Source organism: Clupea harengus, unplaced genomic scaffold (genome assembly GCF_900700415.2).
Source record: "Clupea harengus unplaced genomic scaffold, Ch_v2.0.2, whole genome shotgun sequence".
In the NCBI taxonomy this organism is placed as follows: Eukaryota; Metazoa; Chordata; class Actinopteri; order Clupeiformes; family Clupeidae; genus Clupea; species Clupea harengus.
Genome location: NW_024880434.1, coordinates 4,294 through 24,966, shown reverse-complemented (window position 1 = coordinate 24,966; position 20,673 = coordinate 4,294). Strand labels below are relative to the sequence as shown.

The following is a 20,673-nucleotide window of genomic DNA, read 5'->3' as shown; positions in this document are numbered from 1 at the left end:
TTGTATAAATTGTTTTATGATCGTGTTCACAGGTAGATTTCTCAGTGGAACGACTCATGTTAGCTTCACTTTAAATTATGGGGCATTGGAGGGGGGTGGCACTTCCCCTTCCCACTAACGCTTGCAAGCCCGGAGCTGGTAGGAGCACGACTGGTGGCCTGTATCTCTAACATTCTGGTCTTGTGTTCCTGTCACTCAACAACAGCAAGGGTGTCAACAAGATGCTGAAGACACTTAAGTCATGGTTCCCACTGAGACAACAAACTGATGATATGCATACTTCACATGTACTGTAAGTTGCTTTGGATAAAAGCGTCTGCTAAAAGGATCAATGTAGGGTATAATACATGCACCTTCACTTATGACAAAAGGAGAAACCTGCTCTAGCCAAATGCGACGAAGACGAAGGGCTGAGCCGCAAAATGTCCATCAGACTCGCACTGCAAATTAGTTTTTACACAAGTTTACAGTGTAGGTTTATGGTCTTTTACTTTAGAACTTCTTGGGACTTCTTAGAACAGATTTGGAAAAAGGCATCTGCGGGAGCTGAGCCACTTTCTGTCTCCCTCCCTTGTTTTCTTCTACTCCCAGGGCAGACAACACAAGGCCCCGGCCCAAGACAAACAAACACACACTGGGTCTACGGCAGACAGATCTAAATAAAAGGCCTTGTGTCAAACTGCACACAGGCAGAGGAGGGCTGCCATTTTCAGTGAGGCGGGTGTGTGTATCGCAATAGTGATGACAATGCACAGAGACAACTGTGGTTAGTGTGTGTATATATATATACACACGCGGAGAGAGAGAGGCGATGCTTAATAACAGGGCGCTGACTGACTGGCTGACGGACGGACGGACAGATGGATGGATGGGCTACCTGAGTCTTTGGGCTTGGTGCTGGACTGGGCAAAAGGGCTGCCGCCTCGAGACAAGTTGGGCTGGGTGTGGGAGAGAGAAAGGAGCGGTCAGTTTAAAGAGCAATAGTTAGAATAGTGTCAAAACAAAGTATAGAAATAGCGCAATAGCACAGTAATTTAAGAAAAGGTGTGGAAAACATTTTCAAAAAGGTGTGGGAATCATGTGCAGAATAGAAACACTTTTGGCAACAGTTCTGAGAAGGAAAGAAAAAAAAAAGGAAAAAAAAGGGAGAAACACACACATTACCTTTGAGGAACCCTTCCCGAAGGGGTCTGCGGACGCAAACGGATCGGCAGCTTTGAAAGGGTCACTCTCTTTGAAAGGATCTCCTCCGAAGGGATCTGAGGGAACAGAGACACCTGATGGTGGCAGTCTTAACATTCAAGTGACGCCCCTCCCTCTGCCCAGACTCATTCTCAGCTACTGAATAAGTACCCAGACTCACTCTCAGCTACTGAATAAGTACCCAGACTCACTCTCAGCTACTGAATAATTACCCATACTCACTCTCAGCCAATGAATAAGTACCCAGACTCACTCTCAGCTACGGTTTAATATTTTTTTATGTGAAAAAAAAACATTAAACAGTACACAAATGAACTAAAGATGATTTGAAATAACACTTGCCTGTATGTATTGGTCTATTTACTAAAAAGTAAAGAAAACAAAATATAGGTTAATATATTATTATAATACAATAAGTAAACATGATATACAGAATACTACTACTAATAAAGTTAAAAAACAATTCTATTAAATAAATGCACTGGGGGTCCAGTGTCGCAGGCCATGTGCACAACCATATCGCTGCTGAAAAAAATCCTAGGGGAAACACTGAAAGAGTAATCGTGCTACATAATTGTGATCTCGATGTTGACCAAACTAATAATCATACCATAATCTAGAACCAGAACCATAATCTAACAGCCCTACACTAGCAGCCCTACATTTGAATGCCCCTTGCCCATAAAGATACCAAATGGACTTATGAATGATCACATGCCTTAAGAGCATCCACTGCCTAAGAGGTGGCAGTTTCTTCACTCATGGATATCCAATGCCCTTCACAATGTCTACAGGTCTTAAGGACGCCCGCTGCCTTAGTGATGGACAATTCAGAGTACTTTTTGTGTTTGACACCCTAAGAAGGTGCGAGGAAGGCAGAACGATGAAGGAATGGAGGGCGAGAAAGACACACAGAGAGGCGGGCCAGGCAAGCAGACAAAATATGATCAAAGAAGCCCAGTAAAGGCTGAAATGGATGCAAAGCGACGTGTGTTTGTGTTAAGCGAGAGACTCAGAAAGACAGCAGAGAAATGGGTTTACCTTGAAAGAGGTCTGATTTAAATGGATCCTCAGACTTGAAGGGATCTGCTGGAATGTCTTTGGCAGTAGTGTTGAACATGGCTACTCTAGACCGGAAGGAGCTGGAGCTGCTCTCCTGCCATGAAAGAAACACACACACACACACACACACACACACAGTCAGGCCTCGCTCCCCATACAAACACCCCATACAACAGCACTCAGCTAAATAGAGAGGTCAGGTAAGGGACAGCTGTCAAAACGTCTCAGTCAGAGGAACGTGGGGCTTCAACAACAAGCGCTCATTTTTTAACGCTCATTTTGTACCCTCTCCTGAGACGTGCCGAGTGACGCCAAGGATACCATCTCTTTTGTGATGGGCTCAGTCATCATTGCCGTAGTGTTTCTGTATTTTTGTATATCAAGACACGTATAAAGCAGATCCGGTTTAAAAGGTTGAATCTGGAAAGTTTGAATAGAAACTATAACAAACTAAGCTGAGCCAAGCCGCACCGATCGACAGCATTCATATGGAAATACGGCATTCAGCTACTGTGAGATACTGTGAAGGATAACACGTGAGATGAGCTCAAACTAGATGAGCTTCTCAGACATATTTTTTCAGACGGCACAAAGATGTCTGTTAAACCCACTGTAGAGTGAGGGATTAAAACCACACCTTCATATAAACACACACATAAGCAAACAAGTACAAATGTCCACAAACAAACACACACACGCAAACAATACACAAACACAAGCAAACACACACATGCAAACAAACACTTACACACAAACAATACACAAACACAAGCAAACATACACTTAAACACAAACATACACACAAGCGTACACAACGCACACATACATGCAAGAATATACACAGACACACACACACTCACTCAAACTAACATTTACACACAAACCGCTATCCAAACACACGCACCATGCCGTCATGGCCCCCATTAAGGCGCTCCGGAGGCCTATTGTTGGGCAGGGGGTCATCAAGCTCAGGGAAGCGGGTCAGGTCACTGAGGCTGCCGTTCAAGGCCTTGCTGTACTCCTCAATGGTCTTAGTCAGCTCTTGCTGGCTGCTGTTGATCTGGGTCAGCTCACTCTTTGCCTGGGGGGGGAGAAGTTTAAATACTACAATAAAAAACATGTCATGCTTACTCTTTCATGTTTCACATCAAAACAAACAATGAAATCATGTCTATAGGGTCTATTATACATGGTGAGTATGTGTGTCTGAGTAGGTATATATAACTCAAAATTAAATTCATTGAGATTGTTCCATGTGACTATATTTTTGTTCAATACATGCATACAGATGGATAGACATTAGAGTTACAAGAAAAGAAAAAACATCCATAAAAGATTGCGGCAGGTGCCAAGACTTTCCCCATCACATCTACTTGTTTAGTAACATGGTGCAATGAAAATCAAGCGTGTGAAGAGTTGAGAAAGTCACTTCAAAAGTTGCACAACACTAGTGGGCTGCCACTGCTCAAGAACCACAAGTTCTAGAGGCCTTGTTGTCCACAAGTGATTTTAATTGCTTTATAATGTCAGGTTAGCATTTCATTGTATTTTTATAACTGAGAGCGGTAGACTTGTGTTAGAATGTTGTGTTTCTGACAAATGACTGCCTGTACAGTCTAAAGGAGACTGAAGCACTAGCACTTCCATCTTTACTGGAGTTATACCACCAACACTGCATTGGCACAGCCTCCAGCATCACCAGACATCCCTCCCACCCTTCCCCCAGCAGTTTTCCCCCATGCAGTCTGGACAAAGGTACAGGAGCTTCCACATAAGAGCCACCAGGCCCCCAGGCAATCGGACTTTTGAACGCACTGTGTTCACAACAACTCTGTGTGTGTGTGTGTGTGTGTGTGTGTGTGTGTGTGTGTGTGTGTGTGTGACTAGAAGTGTGTCGTTTAACAGAAGGCAGCAAGTGAAAAGGGCACAACAGACATACAACAACAAAGACAAAATACATCATGACCTAAGAATAATCACCTCAACATCCAAAACTGTACTGTTGTAGTTATCAGTTTTGAACATCTGTTGTATCCACTTTTGGGACGTATACACAAAGCCAATTTTGCACTTTTTAAATATCTTTCAGGAGCTGAGACCATTTTTTTTAACAGAAGAATCTTAGCTAAGAATAAGGTTTTAGGGCCCTTATGGGTTTGTTATGTGTAGGTCTGTAGGTGTGTGCTTTGCTTTGCGTGTGTGTGTGTGTGTGTGTATGTGTGTGTGTGTGTATGTGTGTATGTGTTTGTGACCTTCTCCATCTCATCTTGAGAGGTCTTGAGCAGGTTGAGGATGCTCTGGAGGTGTGTGTGTGTGTGTGTGTGTGTGTGTGAGCTTCTCATCCATCATCTCGTCCTGAGAGGTCTTGAGCAGGTTGAGGATGCTCTGCAGGTGTGTGTGTGTGTGTGTGTGTGTGTGTGTGTGTGTGTGTGTGTGTGTCTCACCTCCTCCATCTCGTCCTTAGAGGTCTTGAGCAGGTTGAGGATGCTCTGGAGCTTGGCCTGGCCGGCGTGGATGCGCTCCTCCAGCTGACTCTCCTCCTGCTGCAGGCAGTACAGGTCTGTGCGCGTGCGACTCAGATCCTTCTCCTGGCTCTGCACCTCCTGCTCCTGAGAGCTGATCTCCAGCTGCAGCGATGAGACCTGGACACACACACACACACACACACACACACACACACATTTACATTTAGTAATTTAGCAGACGTACAAGGGAGAGAACAATCAAGCTACGAGCAATAGAGACCTAGTGTAACAATAAATACTATTTTACATAAGAAATAGAAAAACAGTGCAGGACACACAGAGTTGTTGTGAACACAGTGCGTTCAAAAGTCTGATTGCCTGGGGGGGGAGCTCCTTTAGTAGCCTGGTGGCTCTTACACACAAACATGTGTAATGCAAACACGCACGCACGCACGCACACACGCACGGAGCGTTGTGTTGTGTGTGTGCAGGTCTGACTGCTCACCTTCTGGCTCTCCATCTGGTACTTGCTCTTCATATCGTTGAGCTTGTCCTCCAGCTTGGCCCTCTGCTGGTCCATCTCCTGAAGCCGGTCCTGGGCCACCTGTCGCTGGGCCTCCAGGTCCTGCACCCCGCTGGTCTCCCTCTCCAGCTCCCCTTGCATGTCCTAGGAAGGCAGCATCCACCACTCAGACCCACACACTAAATCCCACACAGCAGCTTTCCAATGTTTCTAATTAGCATAGGCACTCCAGCTCAGAGGGGGGACCCATCTGCTTTGGAAAACACTCTCCAGCTCTGGCGTGAGTGTAAGACAGTGTCACCAAGCCCGCTGTTTCACCAGTCAACATGCATCTCGGCATATAAAGAGCTGCTTCTGTGGAGTATCAGCTGAGGCCGAATGGTTAGATGTTAACCACACTATTGCGTGTCTTGGGGTGTGTTTCCTGAAAGCATTGTTGGACAACTGCCAAAGCTAAATGATAGAGAGATAATCACTTTGAAACACTCTCCCTGTTCACAGTTACCACGGTGGTTGTTCGATGATGCTTTCGGGAAACACAGTTGTGCTCCGCGTCTTACCTGAAGCTCGCTGCTCTTGTGTCGCAGGGTCTCCTCTTTCTCCCTGATCTCCTGCTCCACTGTAACTTTCTCCCTGTGAGGACATTAAACACTTTTAAGTCTCAGGATTATTATTGGAAACTATCTGATAAAAACAAATGGTTCTGGGACATTTTTGTAAAGTGAATTAAAGTCCTGTAATGGGACTATTTTAGATTTAGTGAAAGCGGACTAAGTGCATGCATAGTGCAAGTGCATAAATTCAGGTAACAGTATCTGGGACGTAGAAATCAAAGGGAAAAATTCCCTGAATCTTAAAGTTCATCATCAAGTTACCATTGGCAGTGATACACATAATTACTGAGACAGAGTGTGAGCGATGAACGTAACTTTTTGAACAACCTGTTAGTTCTCATATAAGTTCTTTAGGGTTTTTTAGTTAACTATACTGATAGGGTTGACCTTGAAAACCCATGTCATATTGTTTGCGTGATGTAAATTATTTAAATATGCAATTCTAAGTTCAGTAGGGGTTTTTAGTTAACTATACTGATAGGGTTGACCTTGAAAACCCATGTCATATTATTTGCGTGATGTAAATTATTTAAATATGCAATTCTAATCCCATACACTCAAATTCAGCTAATTGCTCCGCGCGGCCCACTAGTTGTGCATTCTGTGTTAGCCAAATTCACCAAAAACGTCAGGGGTGAGAAGCCTAACCGCGATGACAAGATCAGCCTCAACTGGTGGTGTTTGGGACACTGAGCCCCCTCACCTCTGCAGCTGGTTGATCTCCTGGATGATGTCATCCAGCTCTTTGGTCCCGGTGAGTTCCAGGGCCACCACTGAGCTGCTGCTGATGGTGTTCTGCAGAGGAGAGACACAGAGTCAGACATGGAGAGAGAGAGAGAGAGAGAGAGAGAGAGAGAGAGAGAGAGAGAGAGAGAGAGAGAGAAAATGTGGATATTAAACACAGAGGAGGGGGGGGGGGGCGGGGTTGAGAACAGAGAGACTGGGAGATAGAGACAAAGACAGAGAGAGAGTATGTAAGTGAGGGTGAGAGATGTATACTGACAGAAGAGTGTACAAAATGAGCCCATTACTGGAAGTACCAAAAAGACACACACACACACACACACACACACACACACACACACAAACACACAAACACACACACTGGCTGCACCTGTGGTAAGGCAGAGTGGATGTGTGGCAAAGTCACTCACCAAGGTGTAACCACAGCGTTCACACGTGGCACCAGTTCACAGCACACACCTCTATACACACACACTCTCTCATCCAACCTTTCACTTTCATGTGAAGTGAAGTGATGTGAACTGGGTAATTCTTTATAACATAAGGTAGGGGTGATATTTCTATAAACCACAAAAGAAGAAGAAACACATGATAAGGAACTAGAAATGAAAAATATCAGAAAGCTATTGATATCCCTTGAACGAAGTCATGACCGCTTTAGAGGTATAGAATTGTGCAATTCTAACACTAGAGGGCAGTATGTGCTTAGATATGAGACAGCTCAGAGAGACAGAGTTGAGAAACCTGGTACAGTAACATAGTAGAAATAGTGCCAGAGATATATGTAAACCAACCAATATGAGGATCGCCAACAGGTACAGAAGTGGGTGACGATCATAGGAATGTATTTTTGTATTCTATGTTATTCTACTCTAGCCAACGCAAGGGGGCATTACTCACGCGGCCAATGTTAAACGCAGCCCTTTGGGGGGTAAGAAGAGGAGCCATAAAGCCATAGCAACCCTGCAGGAGAGAGGATTAAGACAACATGGACACACACACACACACACGCACACACACACACACACACGCGCACACATGCTCGCGCACACGCACGCACACACACAGCCATGAAGGAGGGTAAACACAGACGTGAACCACACACAGAAAAAAATGGGGAATTTGATTGGGATGTATGAAATGCACTTCAGAATTAGTCATCCTCCTTCAAGAGGTAGGAGCAAAGTATGAGTATAAAACAGAGAGATATGAAGAAATTTAGCAGCCATTAACCTGCACAAGGCCCCAGAAAGCAAAGACCCAAATCACACATTCATCAAGCCACACCAGCATAGACTAGATTAATGTTGCCCAGTCTATAAAGTGAATCAATTCAGCTCAATAGCTGATAGAATTCAGGTGCATGCAACATGAGTTTTAAACAGAGTTTAACATTTTCGATGATTGAGAAGGTGTCAGAATGGCTACCGCTGTCACCATAATGGGCCAGCAGACGCTGATTTAAGCTGCGGCCTCATGCAGGATTGTGCATCATGAACGCTCTCCTTCAGCATTTCAGTCAAAACTTGGCTCTCATTAACAGATAGAAATGATCTAGAGCTTTGAATGGACCGTTCTGAGAACATCAGCAATATGTCACTCAAATGCACAGTTGCCGATGGCTGATGGTTGGTGAGAAGGTAGTGGATCTTTGTACTTGTGTACGTGTGTCCATATACGCACACATACATACATTTGTGTGGGTATTTGTATTTGTGTTCTAAGTGTGTGTGTGTGTGTATGTATAACTGTATGTGTGTGTATAACTGTGAGTGTATAAGTGTATAATTGTGTGTGTGTGTGTGTGTATAGAGGTGTGTGTGTTTGTGTGTGTGTATGTGTGTGTGTTGACTATGTTACTCACGGGCCCCGGTGTTCCCTTCTCTGACGGGGGGATCATGTCTGGGGTGAGGGCCTGAGGAGGGTCGAGGCCTTTGGTGACCTTCTGCTGGATGAGGTACATGGCCAGAGAGAACTGCTCTCTGGACAGCTTCCCCATCTGTTTGGTGTCGGACAGAGACCTGCAACAACCAGCGCAGGAGAGGACAGGCCTGTGGTTAGCGACCAGCTAACAGACCAGCGGCCAGGACCTTGTTCTCAAAGATAGACAGCAAAGGTTTGTGGGAAGTTTTGGTATGTGCACAGTCAGAGCACACATTCATGTTGGACCACAAATGATTGTCTGCTTTTTGTTATTGCTTTGACTGAGTGTTCTTTCCTTGCCAGGATGAGAGCTGCTTCAGAAAGCTGAGAGAGGGGGGGTGGGGGGTACTTAAAAGCTGAAATGTGTCATCTTGATGTTCACCCACATAAGTCCAGTATCTGACTAACAGCAGCTGAAGGATGTTTTTTGGAATTCTTCAGGTCTAAAATGAGTAGCTGCCTCAAAGAGGCCAGTGTTTCCTTTCCTCATAAGAATCATTACTGATAGATGAGGGCTATCCCATAGACTCAAAAAGAGAAAGTATCCCTCAGGCCAAGGCAAAAGCAGTCTTACATAATAAGCACTTAGCTGGTTATGATGTCTTTCTCTCTTTATTACTGAATTTCATTCTGTCTCTAATGTCGTCTTTTTATATCTCCTGTCTCTCTCTTTTTAAATTCTCTCTGTCTCTCTCTCACCAGATGCGTGCGAGCATGCTCTGAGACAGTCCTGAGTTCATGAAGATGTCTTTGACCTCAGCGCCCCCAAGCAGGCCATCCATATCAGAGTCGACTTTCGCAAAGATGTCGTCATAGCGCCCTCTGTCGGCCAGCGGGACCACCCAGCTCACTGCAGGCTAGAAATCACACACACACACAGTCAAGGGCAGATAAGAGAAGACACATGAAAACATATCCGTTTTTGATCATTAATCAATGAATGAGTTTATTTTTTTGTTTACATGGCATGACTTTGATGCACTTCAAGTCAACCAGCAGTGCCATTTTGTGTTAAATAAACCTGCTTCTGAAGGCCATAATTATTTGGTCAACCCTGGAATTCTTTGAGATTTTTAGTGGGTGAAACTGTTTGTCAACTAAACCACTTGTAAAATATAAATTTTGACCTATTCTACCTTTTTCTTTCAATTCCTCTCACACCGCTGGCTTTAACAGTTTTGCTGTCTCTATTTCCCTGCATTGACTAGTCTTTCCATTCTAAGAGACATTCTAGCCAAACTGCTGTGTAGCCATGGTTTCCTTGCACAAGAGAGCGCAGGTGGTGTGTGTGTCGGCCAGAGGTGGCGGGGACTGTACTATCCTCTTACCAGAACTCTATCCCCATTCCTCAGCTCACCAAACCGGTTCTCTACCTAAAGAAGTGTCCAAAGGCAAACCCCCAACACACACTCACTCTAAGTCACTTCAGAAATGAAACTGCTGGGAGCAGTCTGTTTAGCATGTAAACTGGCTGGAATGTTGTTCTCCTTTGTTCAGCTCTTAGAGGTAGATATATACGGGACGCATATCAAAAGCAAAAGTGCTATTGTTTAACATGGCTTTCATCTGGGGTGGTGGTGCCGGTGGAGGACAGATCAGGGAACAGATACAGGCTCGTCAGAAAGTGGAGAATGCTGGGCAACCTGACCAGAGGACTGAAAATCAGGTTTGCGCGGGACCAGTTCCTCTACAGCCAGGTCAGAAAGAGTAGGGGAAAAGATCCAGCCAAGGATAAAAGGATAATATAAAACAGGTGTTGGCCAAGAACAAGCCAAGCCTAACAATCCTAAAAACCCACATGAGGACTGCATTGTAAACACGGCACACGTATGGGGCTCAAAGTAGAGGAAAATCAGAACCAGAACATGTCTGTCATTTCAGTATGTGTACAAGCTGTAGGTCAGTTCTTAAGTGTTCACAAACACTTGTAAAATATATCTACTGGATGCTGTAAGTACTATGAGCAAATGCAATCTGCTTTTTTACCCTGAAAAAAAGATTCCATTTCTAATAGGTTGTCCAAACACTATCCTATCACAGATGGACCAGTCTTCTATGTGGCGTTCTTTACTTGTACACCTGTATGACCTTTTTGTAGAGATTCTAACAAATAAAACGTTTGCCTCTCGTTTGTGTTGGTTAGCTCTGTGTTCTACAGGGTTTCTGGTTCCTTTAGCTGCTTTTTAACTCAATATGATGTAAACCAGTGAGTGTGTTGATATGCAGCAGGCTTTTGCATTGTTAGTGAGCTTTGAATGGATTAGAGTTCACTGAGAAGCACCTGAGGAGAGGCTCTTAGTTCAGGCTGGATTACTCCTGAGGGTTAAGAGTGCTCCAGGCTTTACTCTTTGTTAAGGGTGTCTTGAGCTAGTGTGTGAATGTAATTGTGTGTGTGTATGTGAGTACTTACATGTGTATCTGTGTGTATGTAACCATGTTTACATAGCTCCATATGTGTATGTGTGTGTGTGTGTGTGTGTGTGTGTGTGTGTGTGTGTGTGTGTGTGTGTGTAAACACATGTGTGTACATCTTCATATGTCTGAGTGCGTTTGTATGTGTGGTGTGGGTGTTTGTGTGTATCATCTCTTCTGGGAAGGCATAATAAGGTTGGGATTGGGGTTGTTCAGGTTTGTTTGCCTCTGCGGGTTGGAACCACTGTGGGCGGTGTGTGTGTGTGTGTGTGTGTGTGTGTGTGTGCTTTTGTGATTTGTGTCAGAGAAAAGAATGAGGAAGTTTCCTTGTGGATAAACTGTGCCCAAGGATACAACAGGTTAATGTGGTTTACTGTATAGAGTTGTACTGGATGTAGATGTATTAGCAGTTTACAGTGCTCTGGTTCTCACATGGAAGATGAGCTGAGTGCACGGAGGTTGGGTGGGTGTACACACCTGTCTTAAAAAGTGTGTATATGTGTCTGTGTGTATGTGTCATTGGATGTTTGAACACACACCTGCGTCTGTCTGGGGATGTGTGAGCTTGTTTGTCTGTACATCTGTGCCTTTGTGTGTGTGTGTGTGTGTGTATTTTACCTGTGGGGGCTGGCTGCTCTTAAAGGAGTGTTTCGGGGACAGGCTGCCTGGGCCACCGCCACCACTGCTGCCCAGTGGACTCTGCCTGCCCTGGGTGGAGGTGGTGGGGCGCAGGCCCAGGCTGTCCTTCAGCATGAAGGGGCTGGAGGGCAGCACGGCCACCGAGCCCGGCAGCAACCCTGCAATCTTCTTCCGCTTGGATGGAGGGATGAGGGAGGAGGGGAGGGTTGCGGGTACCACCTCCTTCTCCATGGCGCGGTACACCAGGTGCATAGCCTGCAGAGAGGGAGATCAAGGTGTAAACAAAATATGCATGGTGAGGGGGCTGACTTCTGTGAAACAGTATTCATCTGCTAGCACTGTGTTGTGTTTTATTCTCCTATACAGCACACACACCGCACACACACACACGCACACGCTGTGTAGACTGCACTGAAAAAACCCAAAACAGCATTGGTAAAAAAAAATCCCTGTTGGAAATGGTCTTGTTGGCAGTCTAGTTGGTGGAGTCCACCCCTAGTTGTGACACAACAGGACTCTTTTCCTGTGTTGACACAACTCACACCTATTGACAGACGATGTACAATGTCTAGAGTAGACATTGAGATCATACCTCAATCACCAACATACAAAACAGGTAAATGAGTTAAAGTGCTTTAGCCTTCATATCAAACACTTTTGACATTTTACTTTTGACAAGTCAAAACATTTTCACAATTTGGAAGTTTTTCCTTCGTCGTGAAGCCACTAAGCACCACAACCACGCCTTTAGCACAGTACACCTTCCTGATATCTCTCTGAAGAGAGAGATAAAGGTCATCACAGTGTTACTCAAGGTTTTGTGATAGTTCAAGCAAGGGCAGGTTAAAACACATCAGTGAGAAATGTGCTACCAGCTATAAGCATCCAACTCACCACTGTGAACTCGTCTTTGTCCAAATGTCCATCTTTGTCAACATCACTGAGGTCCCAAATCTGAATATATGAAATATGTAAATGAATATATGAAAACATAACAAAATGACTATTAATTTATAGTACTACTTATACTACTACTGCTGTTACAGCAGCAATAACAATAACAATGATGTGGTGCATCAGGTGCTCACTCTGCCGAGCACATCCAGGGGGAGTTTAGAGTTGATAAGGACCGGCTTCACTTTGTCCCCTGAGAGAAGGCCCTTCACAGGGCACAAGCTCTCGAAGATCCCATCAAACTTGGCTCGCTCATCAGACTGCGAGACAGGGACAGGATGACGAGGGATAAAACAGAGGAGGGATACAATTCCATGTAAAACCAGTCAGCCACAACCTACTGATTATCTGCGTATAAGCAGGCAATATTATTGTTTAAGAAGGTCCTTGATATTATTATTACATTACCATCCTGCGTAACCAGACTGATAGCTGGAAGTGTACTATTTTTCCTCTGCGCTTGACTAACATTAAAAGGGTAGGGACTCAGAACCGCAGCACACACGGACTTACCCTAACGGTCCAGCTGGAGTCAGTGGACAGAGGAGGGGCTGAACTCAGGGATGGACTGCCTGTGTCCCTCTGTCAGAACAACAAACCCAGAGAAACAGCTTACATTTTCATGCGTGCATTTCAATGGAATGGAATACGAAGCATATGAGAGACAGACAGAGAGAGAGAGAGTCAGTGTGGTTGTGCTACTCACAAACTTTGGAGCCGGCACGGCCTGGTTTAGGCTGTTATGGCTGACATCATTGCCACTCTGGGCAGAGGCCACCAACCTCAGAGCAACAAAAAATCCCTGGAGAGCAAAACAGAACAGGGTCAGCAATGATAATGAACGGGTATAGGAATTACTTTTTATGTCATGGTCACATTATTTTTCCTTTGATTTCTCTTATATAGACTCGCCTGAGTGCCATAACCAGCATGCGTGCTTGAAGGATGGTTAAACCATGCGCTACACTCAAACTTGTACATCTTGTCCAGCTTGTTTCTTTTACACCACAGTGTTCAGCACAATGCAGAGAAAAGCCTAAGGCCGAAAGTCTTTAGGGGCAAAAGTGTTTGTGGTAGTCCTTAGAGGGTGCCTTGATTCATTAGGAGGCAGTCCTCCACAGATACATACTACAATGTATCCCTGCAACGGAGCCCCTAGAGACCACAGACGCACTCATATGTACACCCCACATTTCATAACAGCACCCTCTTGTGATTGTTTCCTGGTAATGCCTTCTGCTGCATCAATATGAGAAGCAATGTTATAAAAGTTTTTTATGAATAGTAGCTCTATTAATGATCCTAAAGCAGTTATTGAGGTCTGTTTAGCTTTTTTAAAAAATGTCTATACCCAACCAGACACTGAAAGATTTTGCCTTAGAAAAGTTTGGGAAGGCCAACTTTACCCGTTTGTCCAAATAGCCCTTACGGTCTGTGTCAGACAATTCCCAAATCTGAAAAAAAACAACAACAACAATACGTTTAAAGCAGACTGGAACAAGAGAGTAATCCAGCAAATCATTGCTGTTGTAAATGTCTGAGGGATGTGCTGTTCTTTTAAGATGGCACTGTTTTAAGCATCACTAAAGCATTACATGTGCATTCTTCACAAGAAGTCTCAACAGCAGAAGTTGTGAACCACTTCAACTAGTCAGCCCAGGATAAGTTATTTTGATAAGGAAGTCATACATCATTTTGCTTCAGGCAATGGGAATTATTGTACAGTTCTGCTTATTATACAGGTTTCGCGTATTTGTACTCTTTTGATATGGTATTTGTACTGTGTATGTTTGTATCGCTAATTAATGAGTGGTGACTGAGTCAGTAAATGAGCCATTGCTTGAATTAGATAACTGTGCTTCTCCTACCTTTCCCAAAGTGCTGTCTGAGAGGCCAGATCTTTTTAGGAACTGGGCGGCCTCTGCAGCTCCCACTTTTCCAGTGTTTGCAGGATCCACCTGTGGGGACAGTGTAACTTCATGGATGCTTGTAATCTATGTTGCTAGTTAAACTGGATGAAATTAATAAATTACTAAAACTGAAAATAAAGTCAACGCTATATGAGACCTTCACAGTAAAGCTGTGAACAGCACACTTACTTGTCGGTAGAAATGGTCATAAGCTGCGTTTCCATTTGATATCTAGACCAGACCATAAACAAAATGAAAATATCACACACACGTAACATTACATTTTTTCCATCTCCTGCATAACTAGCTAACAGCCCTTTTGACGTCACTGTAAACATGGTGGCAAGCCAGTCATTCGACTCAATACAGAAGGTTATGTCCGGATTCTTATTTAACATTAAGATCAATTTCAATAGTTGTTCTTCGTCCGATTGAAATTAGCTTTATTGCATCAAGTATGACGTTTGAAAGGGGAACGTTGGTTTACCGAATAAAAAAACATTACTATCAACAAGCCAACCATAAATCTATGAAATATGATGCTGCTAAGACTAATCAGTAAACTTCACAAAAAGTAACAAGTCTGATCTCTGCAGTGATTATTTTAACTAATTCTCTGAACTAAGCTGGGATGGAACATTTCCTCTCATTCGCTCTTTCGTCTTTGCTCTAACACACCCAAACACTGTTGCTTACAATTTGCCGGTTGTGCTAAATGGCTAGCTTATCAGTCTACGAAAACATAGACGTCCCACGGCACTGAATACATCTGGACAAGTTAGCGTCAGTCAGACCTGTCAACTTTCTCTCTAAACTTCAAAATATATCCCTCCAAAGACTCCCATTAAGCTCATCACACTGCCTTTGTTTGATGCACCTTATTTTTTATTTATGTTTATTACATGCTGACCAAACATATCAGTTTATTACCTGGGCTAGTGTCATGTGGGCCGCCATATTTCCTTCTTCGCTTAGCGTGCGCGCTCCCGTCCACCCTGCGTGCAAGTTCTTCCTGTCTGTCAACATCTGTGCGCTGACGTGGATGTACGCTGTTTTACTTTCGTTGTTCTTCATTTCGTGTGCGCCGAAACTCAATGGCCAAACAAGCTGTTCCTCAGTTACTCAGCGCATTGTGTTTTCTGACATTCATTCAGTGTCACAGACAGGTATTTCATGAAATTCATAAACTACACTTAAAATGGCGTAATAGCCTAATGACTATTCGCGTTATAGTACAGGTTGCATAAAAATGTTTCGAGGCACTTCATGGCACTAAAAGCATGGCGTGATGTCTAGAGGTCAAATGTTAAGACCAGTTTCCTGAATAAACCACAGTGTAATATTAACATCTTTTATTTAAACTTTGGCATCAATTATGACATTCTGATGGTAAAAGAACATAATGTTGACAGAATCCACAATGTGGATTAATTGTCTACAACTGCGGACAGATCACAGGGCAAATGTGGAATGCACGGACTTGGGACAGTTTCAATATAAAGCAGACCAAGCAAGTCCCACACAAAACATTTATACCAAGTAAAAAACTATATAAACTCTCTCAGAATTTAGGCTGAGTTGTTCACAACTCAGATCATAATTGACTAGTTATACAAAGACGGGGTCACAGTTTTTGCTGTGAAATTGTATGCAAAAGAGCTCCCACTGCTCATAATTTGTTTAACAGTTGGAACAACACACAAAATTTCATTGGACACAATTCTGAGAGGTGTAGAAAAGCAGTGTGCTACAGCAAATAAAAAAATATCAGTGCCAAAAAGGATGTAAATTCTCAATTGTATTTGAACTGCAATTAAAGAAATGCCTGTTCACACAAGTCATACTTTCAATTAGTGACATTCAACAGGTAAGCCAAACATCCTCAGTGTAGTCCAAGCAGATACCTTACACATCTATTTTACAGACGGGTTTTTTCTGGTTTCAGTATGTAGTTTGGGAGATACAGCACTGAGCGGACAGTTTGGTCAGTAACAATTTTGTGTTTCACTAAAGCTTTGGAAATTAAATTTCATTAAAAACCCAGACAAACTTAATAAAAAAAAACCACTATGAAGAAAGCTGAGTGCACATATTAAGACCTACAAATGAAATAATGTTCAAAATCTAGCCACTTTAAGTTTCTTTTATTGGTTATCACACCATAGTTGTGTATTGCTTGATCATCCTATCTTGTGCAGTGAGAATAAATGGTTGAGTGAATGATCTGTAAAACTGAAACTCTAAAGGGGCATTTTAGCTGGGTCAGCTTGTGTGTGCACATGTATCGTGGAGTGAACGGTTGGGGAAATGGGCATTAAAAAAAATATATTTAAAATTAAAAAAATTGAAGAAAAAAAATTATCACATCTGATATGAGCCACTCTCCCTCAGTCCCTGCACAAAGTAAGTATGACTGGGAGCAAGTCACATCCCATAATGGCACTACGCAAATCAGGAAGGTATGCGCTTTGGTGGTTTCCCTGGCAACCATAAGAGCGCAGCAGATGCGTGCCGGAGAAAGGTCCTTCTTATCACTCAGAGCTCGTCCTTCGGTAGGTCGTTCTCTTCCGTTTCCGTGGCGTCGGGCTCATCGGTCTCCTCATCATCTTCCTCACCATCCTCTTCCTCGTCCTCACCGTCATCATCCCGGTCTGTGTCCTGTTCTTTGTTTTTCTCGTCATCCTCTTTCCTCTTCTTCTCGTCTTGCTCCTCCTTCATTGCCTTTTCTGGGTCCTGCCGCAGAGAACCAAATAGGATTTGAAACAAAATAAGACAATGTTTTTCTTCTACGTGCTGTAGGTTTATAGGCTGAATAACTCTTTCAGTATTGCATTACACACTTCCCACAATATCCAGCGTTCTATACCTTTGTAACTCCCCAAGTCTCTTTGGCAAAATCTTCAGCCTCCTTCACGTCATCTGTGATGAGGAAGTTATCAAAAATGGTGCCGGACTTAACCTGGTAATAACAAAAAAAAAATGAATTAGTCTCCAAACCCTATTTGAAAGGATTCATCATTTAGCTCATGCATCACTGACAAATAACCTGTAGTGCCTACCTGCCACAGGTCTAGGCCCAGGACACCAATGCTGTCAAACTTGTAGATCTCAGCATCTTGAGTATATTCAGGGTTGTCCATTTCAGGGTGGACCCACGCTCCCTTGTAGTTAGGATTGTCAATCTGTTTGGGTTTCCATTCTCCCTGTAGACAAAGCAGTGATTACCACCTTATTAGTGTTTAGGGATAGTGTATTTTATGCCGCACAGCAACAGACAATTCCAAGGTGAAACACCTACCTTGTACTCTGGGTTAGGAATCATAGGGGGCTCCCACTCGCCATCCATGTCTTCATCCCAGTCTTCGGGCTTCTTGGCATCAGGATCTGGGATGTTCTCGGCCTTGTCCCAATCCTTAGGAAAGAAATTGATTTAAAATGTAGTTTGTAATAAGATTCAAATCAACCAGTTTACAACCAGGCAAGCAGTGTACTTTATCAACGTGTCCCAGTCAATAAATATCAAAACAAGGGAGAAGTCATGTGTGCAAAGACGTGAAAGGTAGTGTGGAATACCTCAGGCTTGGTGTCTGTAGTATCGTCGATCTTGGGGCGGTCATCCCAGTCTTCTGGTTTCTTGGCCTCGGGGTCCTTGATCTTTTTAGGGGGAAGAAGGTCCCAGTCCTCCTCCAGAGACCCTGACTCCACCTTCTCATTGTCGATCTTCACTTCGTAGGTCTGGTCTGGGTTGAGGATCAACGTGTACACGTGCGTAAGTTCATCATCCTGCAACAATGAGAATAAAAGCTGAAAAGTTACTTCTGGCGACAATATGTCAACAGTGAAGGGTTTTTTGTCTCCAGCTTTACGTCTGCTAAAAATGTACTTGCCTTGCACTTGACTTCCTTCTTGATGAGGTGATTCTTGCCCTTGTAGTTGAAGATGACATGAACCTTCTTGGTGCTGTAACCACAGATATCAGGACCTGCCAGGAGTCAAGATGCCAACATTTAATATATCAGTTTAAGAATTCTTGCCCCCTTGCACTATTGTGAATCTATGTGAATGTAAAAAAGTTATTTTAACTTAATTAATTGTATCCAAAGCAGCATTGTCAAAACAGGCTAGTGGGTGACTGTATTTTATTGCTATATTAATTAGTCAGTGGCACTTCTGTCTCCATGTGTGCGTCACATGATTTAAACACAGGATGTATAGCACACTCACCGAACATGATGTAGTACTGGGAATCTCCATGCATGTCAGCCTGATCAAGGGTGGAGGGGAACACCTTCACATAGCCACCGCCACAGTCAATCTTCTGCTCGTGCTTCACAGAGAATTGGATCACTAGAGTCTTACCCTCGTTACTGAAAGGCTCGAACCTGGCAGAGAGTGCATAGAAACGGGCGTCTTGGCTGGTCTGAAGGCCTACAAATGGGGATTAAAAAACATCAGCTTTGTGACCAAATTATCAATTTGACTCAGAGATGGCAAGAGTATGTACATGAAGCACATAAATATAACAGATGCACAGTCACCTTTGTCCTTCTCTGCATCACCGTAGAAATTTCCAGCAGTGTGTTTTAACTGGCCATAGTCAGACTTGTGCTCAGAGGTCATCCAGCGACTCTTCCAAGCATCTGTATGGGGAAAAATAGAAGACTGTTATTGTGATTAACATATGTCCCTATGGTAGAGGCTAGTCCTCAGAGAGTGATCAACAACAACAACATGGATATTTGGGACTTTGAAAAGCATGGAGGAAGTAGTAATGAAGTTTGAGAGATTAGAGGCGGCAGTCTCATAGACTGCTATTAGTTTTGTCAATAAAGCTGAATTGTACACCATTATTTAACTAGGTAAACATCTTATAGTCGCTTACCGCTTATAAGCAAAAATGGAAACACTTCCTGTTCCAAGTCCAGTAATACAGGGACCTTACTACTTACCGAGTGACGGGGTTCACACTTGCAAGTTACTTTCGTTTAAGACACGTTATTCAGGTCATGTGATCACATAACCAACGCTTGATTTTAAAATATTTTCAGTAACTATTAGCTTTTTAGGGTATTTGACAACGAAAACTGTTAACATTACCAGGCTAATCTCTCATTTAGAGTACCAGACGCCTTTCAAGTCTTTAATATGCATCACTGTTAAGACAGTATTGAACCTTGACAGAAGAGAAAGCATTTTGTCTCAACCAAGCGGTCTCATCACATTGAGACTTCAAGGAACTTTATACCCGGTTTTATTAGATAACTTTAGACGGTAGCTAAGAGCTAACGTTGTAGCTAGGAGCCAGCTGAATTTCTACTCGAATGAAACTTAGCCAGCGTTATGATAAAAACACGGACTTGGTTGATAGATAAGCAAAGTATGTAACGACAAAGATAAGTAACATTATATATACCGTTTAAAAAGTTTTGATCATTCGCTTAAATGCTCTCTCTAGCTATCCAAATAACATGTTAAGCATCAAAGTAGAAAGAAGAACCACCGCGTTGAGGTTTGATTCGCTAACAGTAAACGTGACCATTAGCTACACAAAATTTACCTCCATCCAGAAACTGCTCCTGGAAGAAGACGGTAGCGTTTACTGATAATGCTACCACAGCAATCGTGCAGAAAGCGACGGCTATTTTCATTTTTGCCTCTTCTGTACACCTCTCCGAAGTTCTTCACTTGCAGTGCTGCCAGTCCTCTACTACCCACCTTTACCAAATCTTCAGAGGGTAATCTGGCAATTTCAGAGAAGCATGGGTGAACAGATGTCTGTCGTTCATTGGTGGAAAAACTGACACCCATGACCAATCAGAGGAGACCACGAAGTGCATGACTCGCCCTTGCCGGAAGATGATTTTACAGCATAGTTTCCTAGTAAATAACGATTTTTAAATGTTGGCTTCCGTCTCATTTAAACGAAACAAGAGTCTCCTGGACTCTAAAATTACTGGACTATATGATTGATGTAGTGGATTACTCACATTTAATATCAGATAATAGTTATGTACTTTTTCTTGATTTTTAAAAAGCATTCGATGGCATTTAACACTCGTTTATTTTCAGAGCCTTAAGCATGTTTTGCTTTGGCCAACACTTTATTAATATCATGCCGATGCAGCTTTTAGCCACTCACTTAAAAAAATTGAAACTCTATTGCAGAACAATCCTTATTGATTAGTCAGAGGATGACAGAACACTTGAACAATAAGGAACAAATT

At 43.2% G+C, this 20,673-nt stretch overlaps 2 protein-coding genes across 4 annotated transcripts; both read right to left on the bottom strand.

Moving 5' to 3' along the window:
* Positions 1 to 10: 10 nt before the first annotated feature.
* LOC122132129 (epidermal growth factor receptor substrate 15-like 1) lies at positions 11 to 15,695 on the bottom strand. Of its 3 annotated transcripts, XM_042706923.1 has the most exons (20): positions 15,380 to 15,695; positions 14,639 to 14,680; positions 14,408 to 14,497; positions 13,946 to 13,993; positions 13,246 to 13,341; positions 13,053 to 13,121; positions 12,674 to 12,799; positions 12,480 to 12,539; positions 11,565 to 11,840; positions 9,234 to 9,391; positions 8,476 to 8,632; positions 7,512 to 7,574; positions 6,571 to 6,662; positions 5,814 to 5,886; positions 5,236 to 5,397; positions 4,710 to 4,907; positions 3,170 to 3,346; positions 2,245 to 2,359; positions 1,165 to 1,259; positions 11 to 938 (listed from the first exon to the last, which is right to left on the bottom strand). In XM_042706923.1, the coding sequence occupies exons 1-20, from the start codon at positions 15,521 to 15,523 to the stop codon at positions 816 to 818; spliced, it is 2,364 nt and encodes a 787-aa protein (XP_042562857.1). In that variant the 5' UTR covers positions 15,524 to 15,695; the 3' UTR covers positions 11 to 815. The 3 variants fall into 3 exon arrangements, with proteins under 3 accessions (XP_042562857.1, XP_042562858.1, XP_042562859.1); XM_042706924.1 differs by lacking the exon at positions 7,512 to 7,574; XM_042706925.1 differs by lacking the exons at positions 11 to 938; positions 1,165 to 1,259 and having other exon boundaries at positions 2,251 to 2,351.
* An 883-nt stretch (positions 15,696 to 16,578) lies between these two features.
* Positions 16,579 to 20,196, bottom strand: calr3b (calreticulin 3b). Its single transcript, XM_042706926.1, has 9 exons — positions 20,007 to 20,196; positions 18,988 to 19,089; positions 18,674 to 18,877; positions 18,337 to 18,431; positions 18,023 to 18,232; positions 17,748 to 17,861; positions 17,509 to 17,652; positions 17,316 to 17,408; positions 16,579 to 17,182 (listed from the first exon to the last, which is right to left on the bottom strand). Exons 1-9 carry the CDS (start codon positions 20,095 to 20,097, stop codon positions 16,985 to 16,987), a joined length of 1,251 nt encoding a protein of 416 aa, XP_042562860.1. The 5' UTR covers positions 20,098 to 20,196; the 3' UTR covers positions 16,579 to 16,984.
* Positions 20,197 to 20,673: the final 477 nt, after the last annotated feature.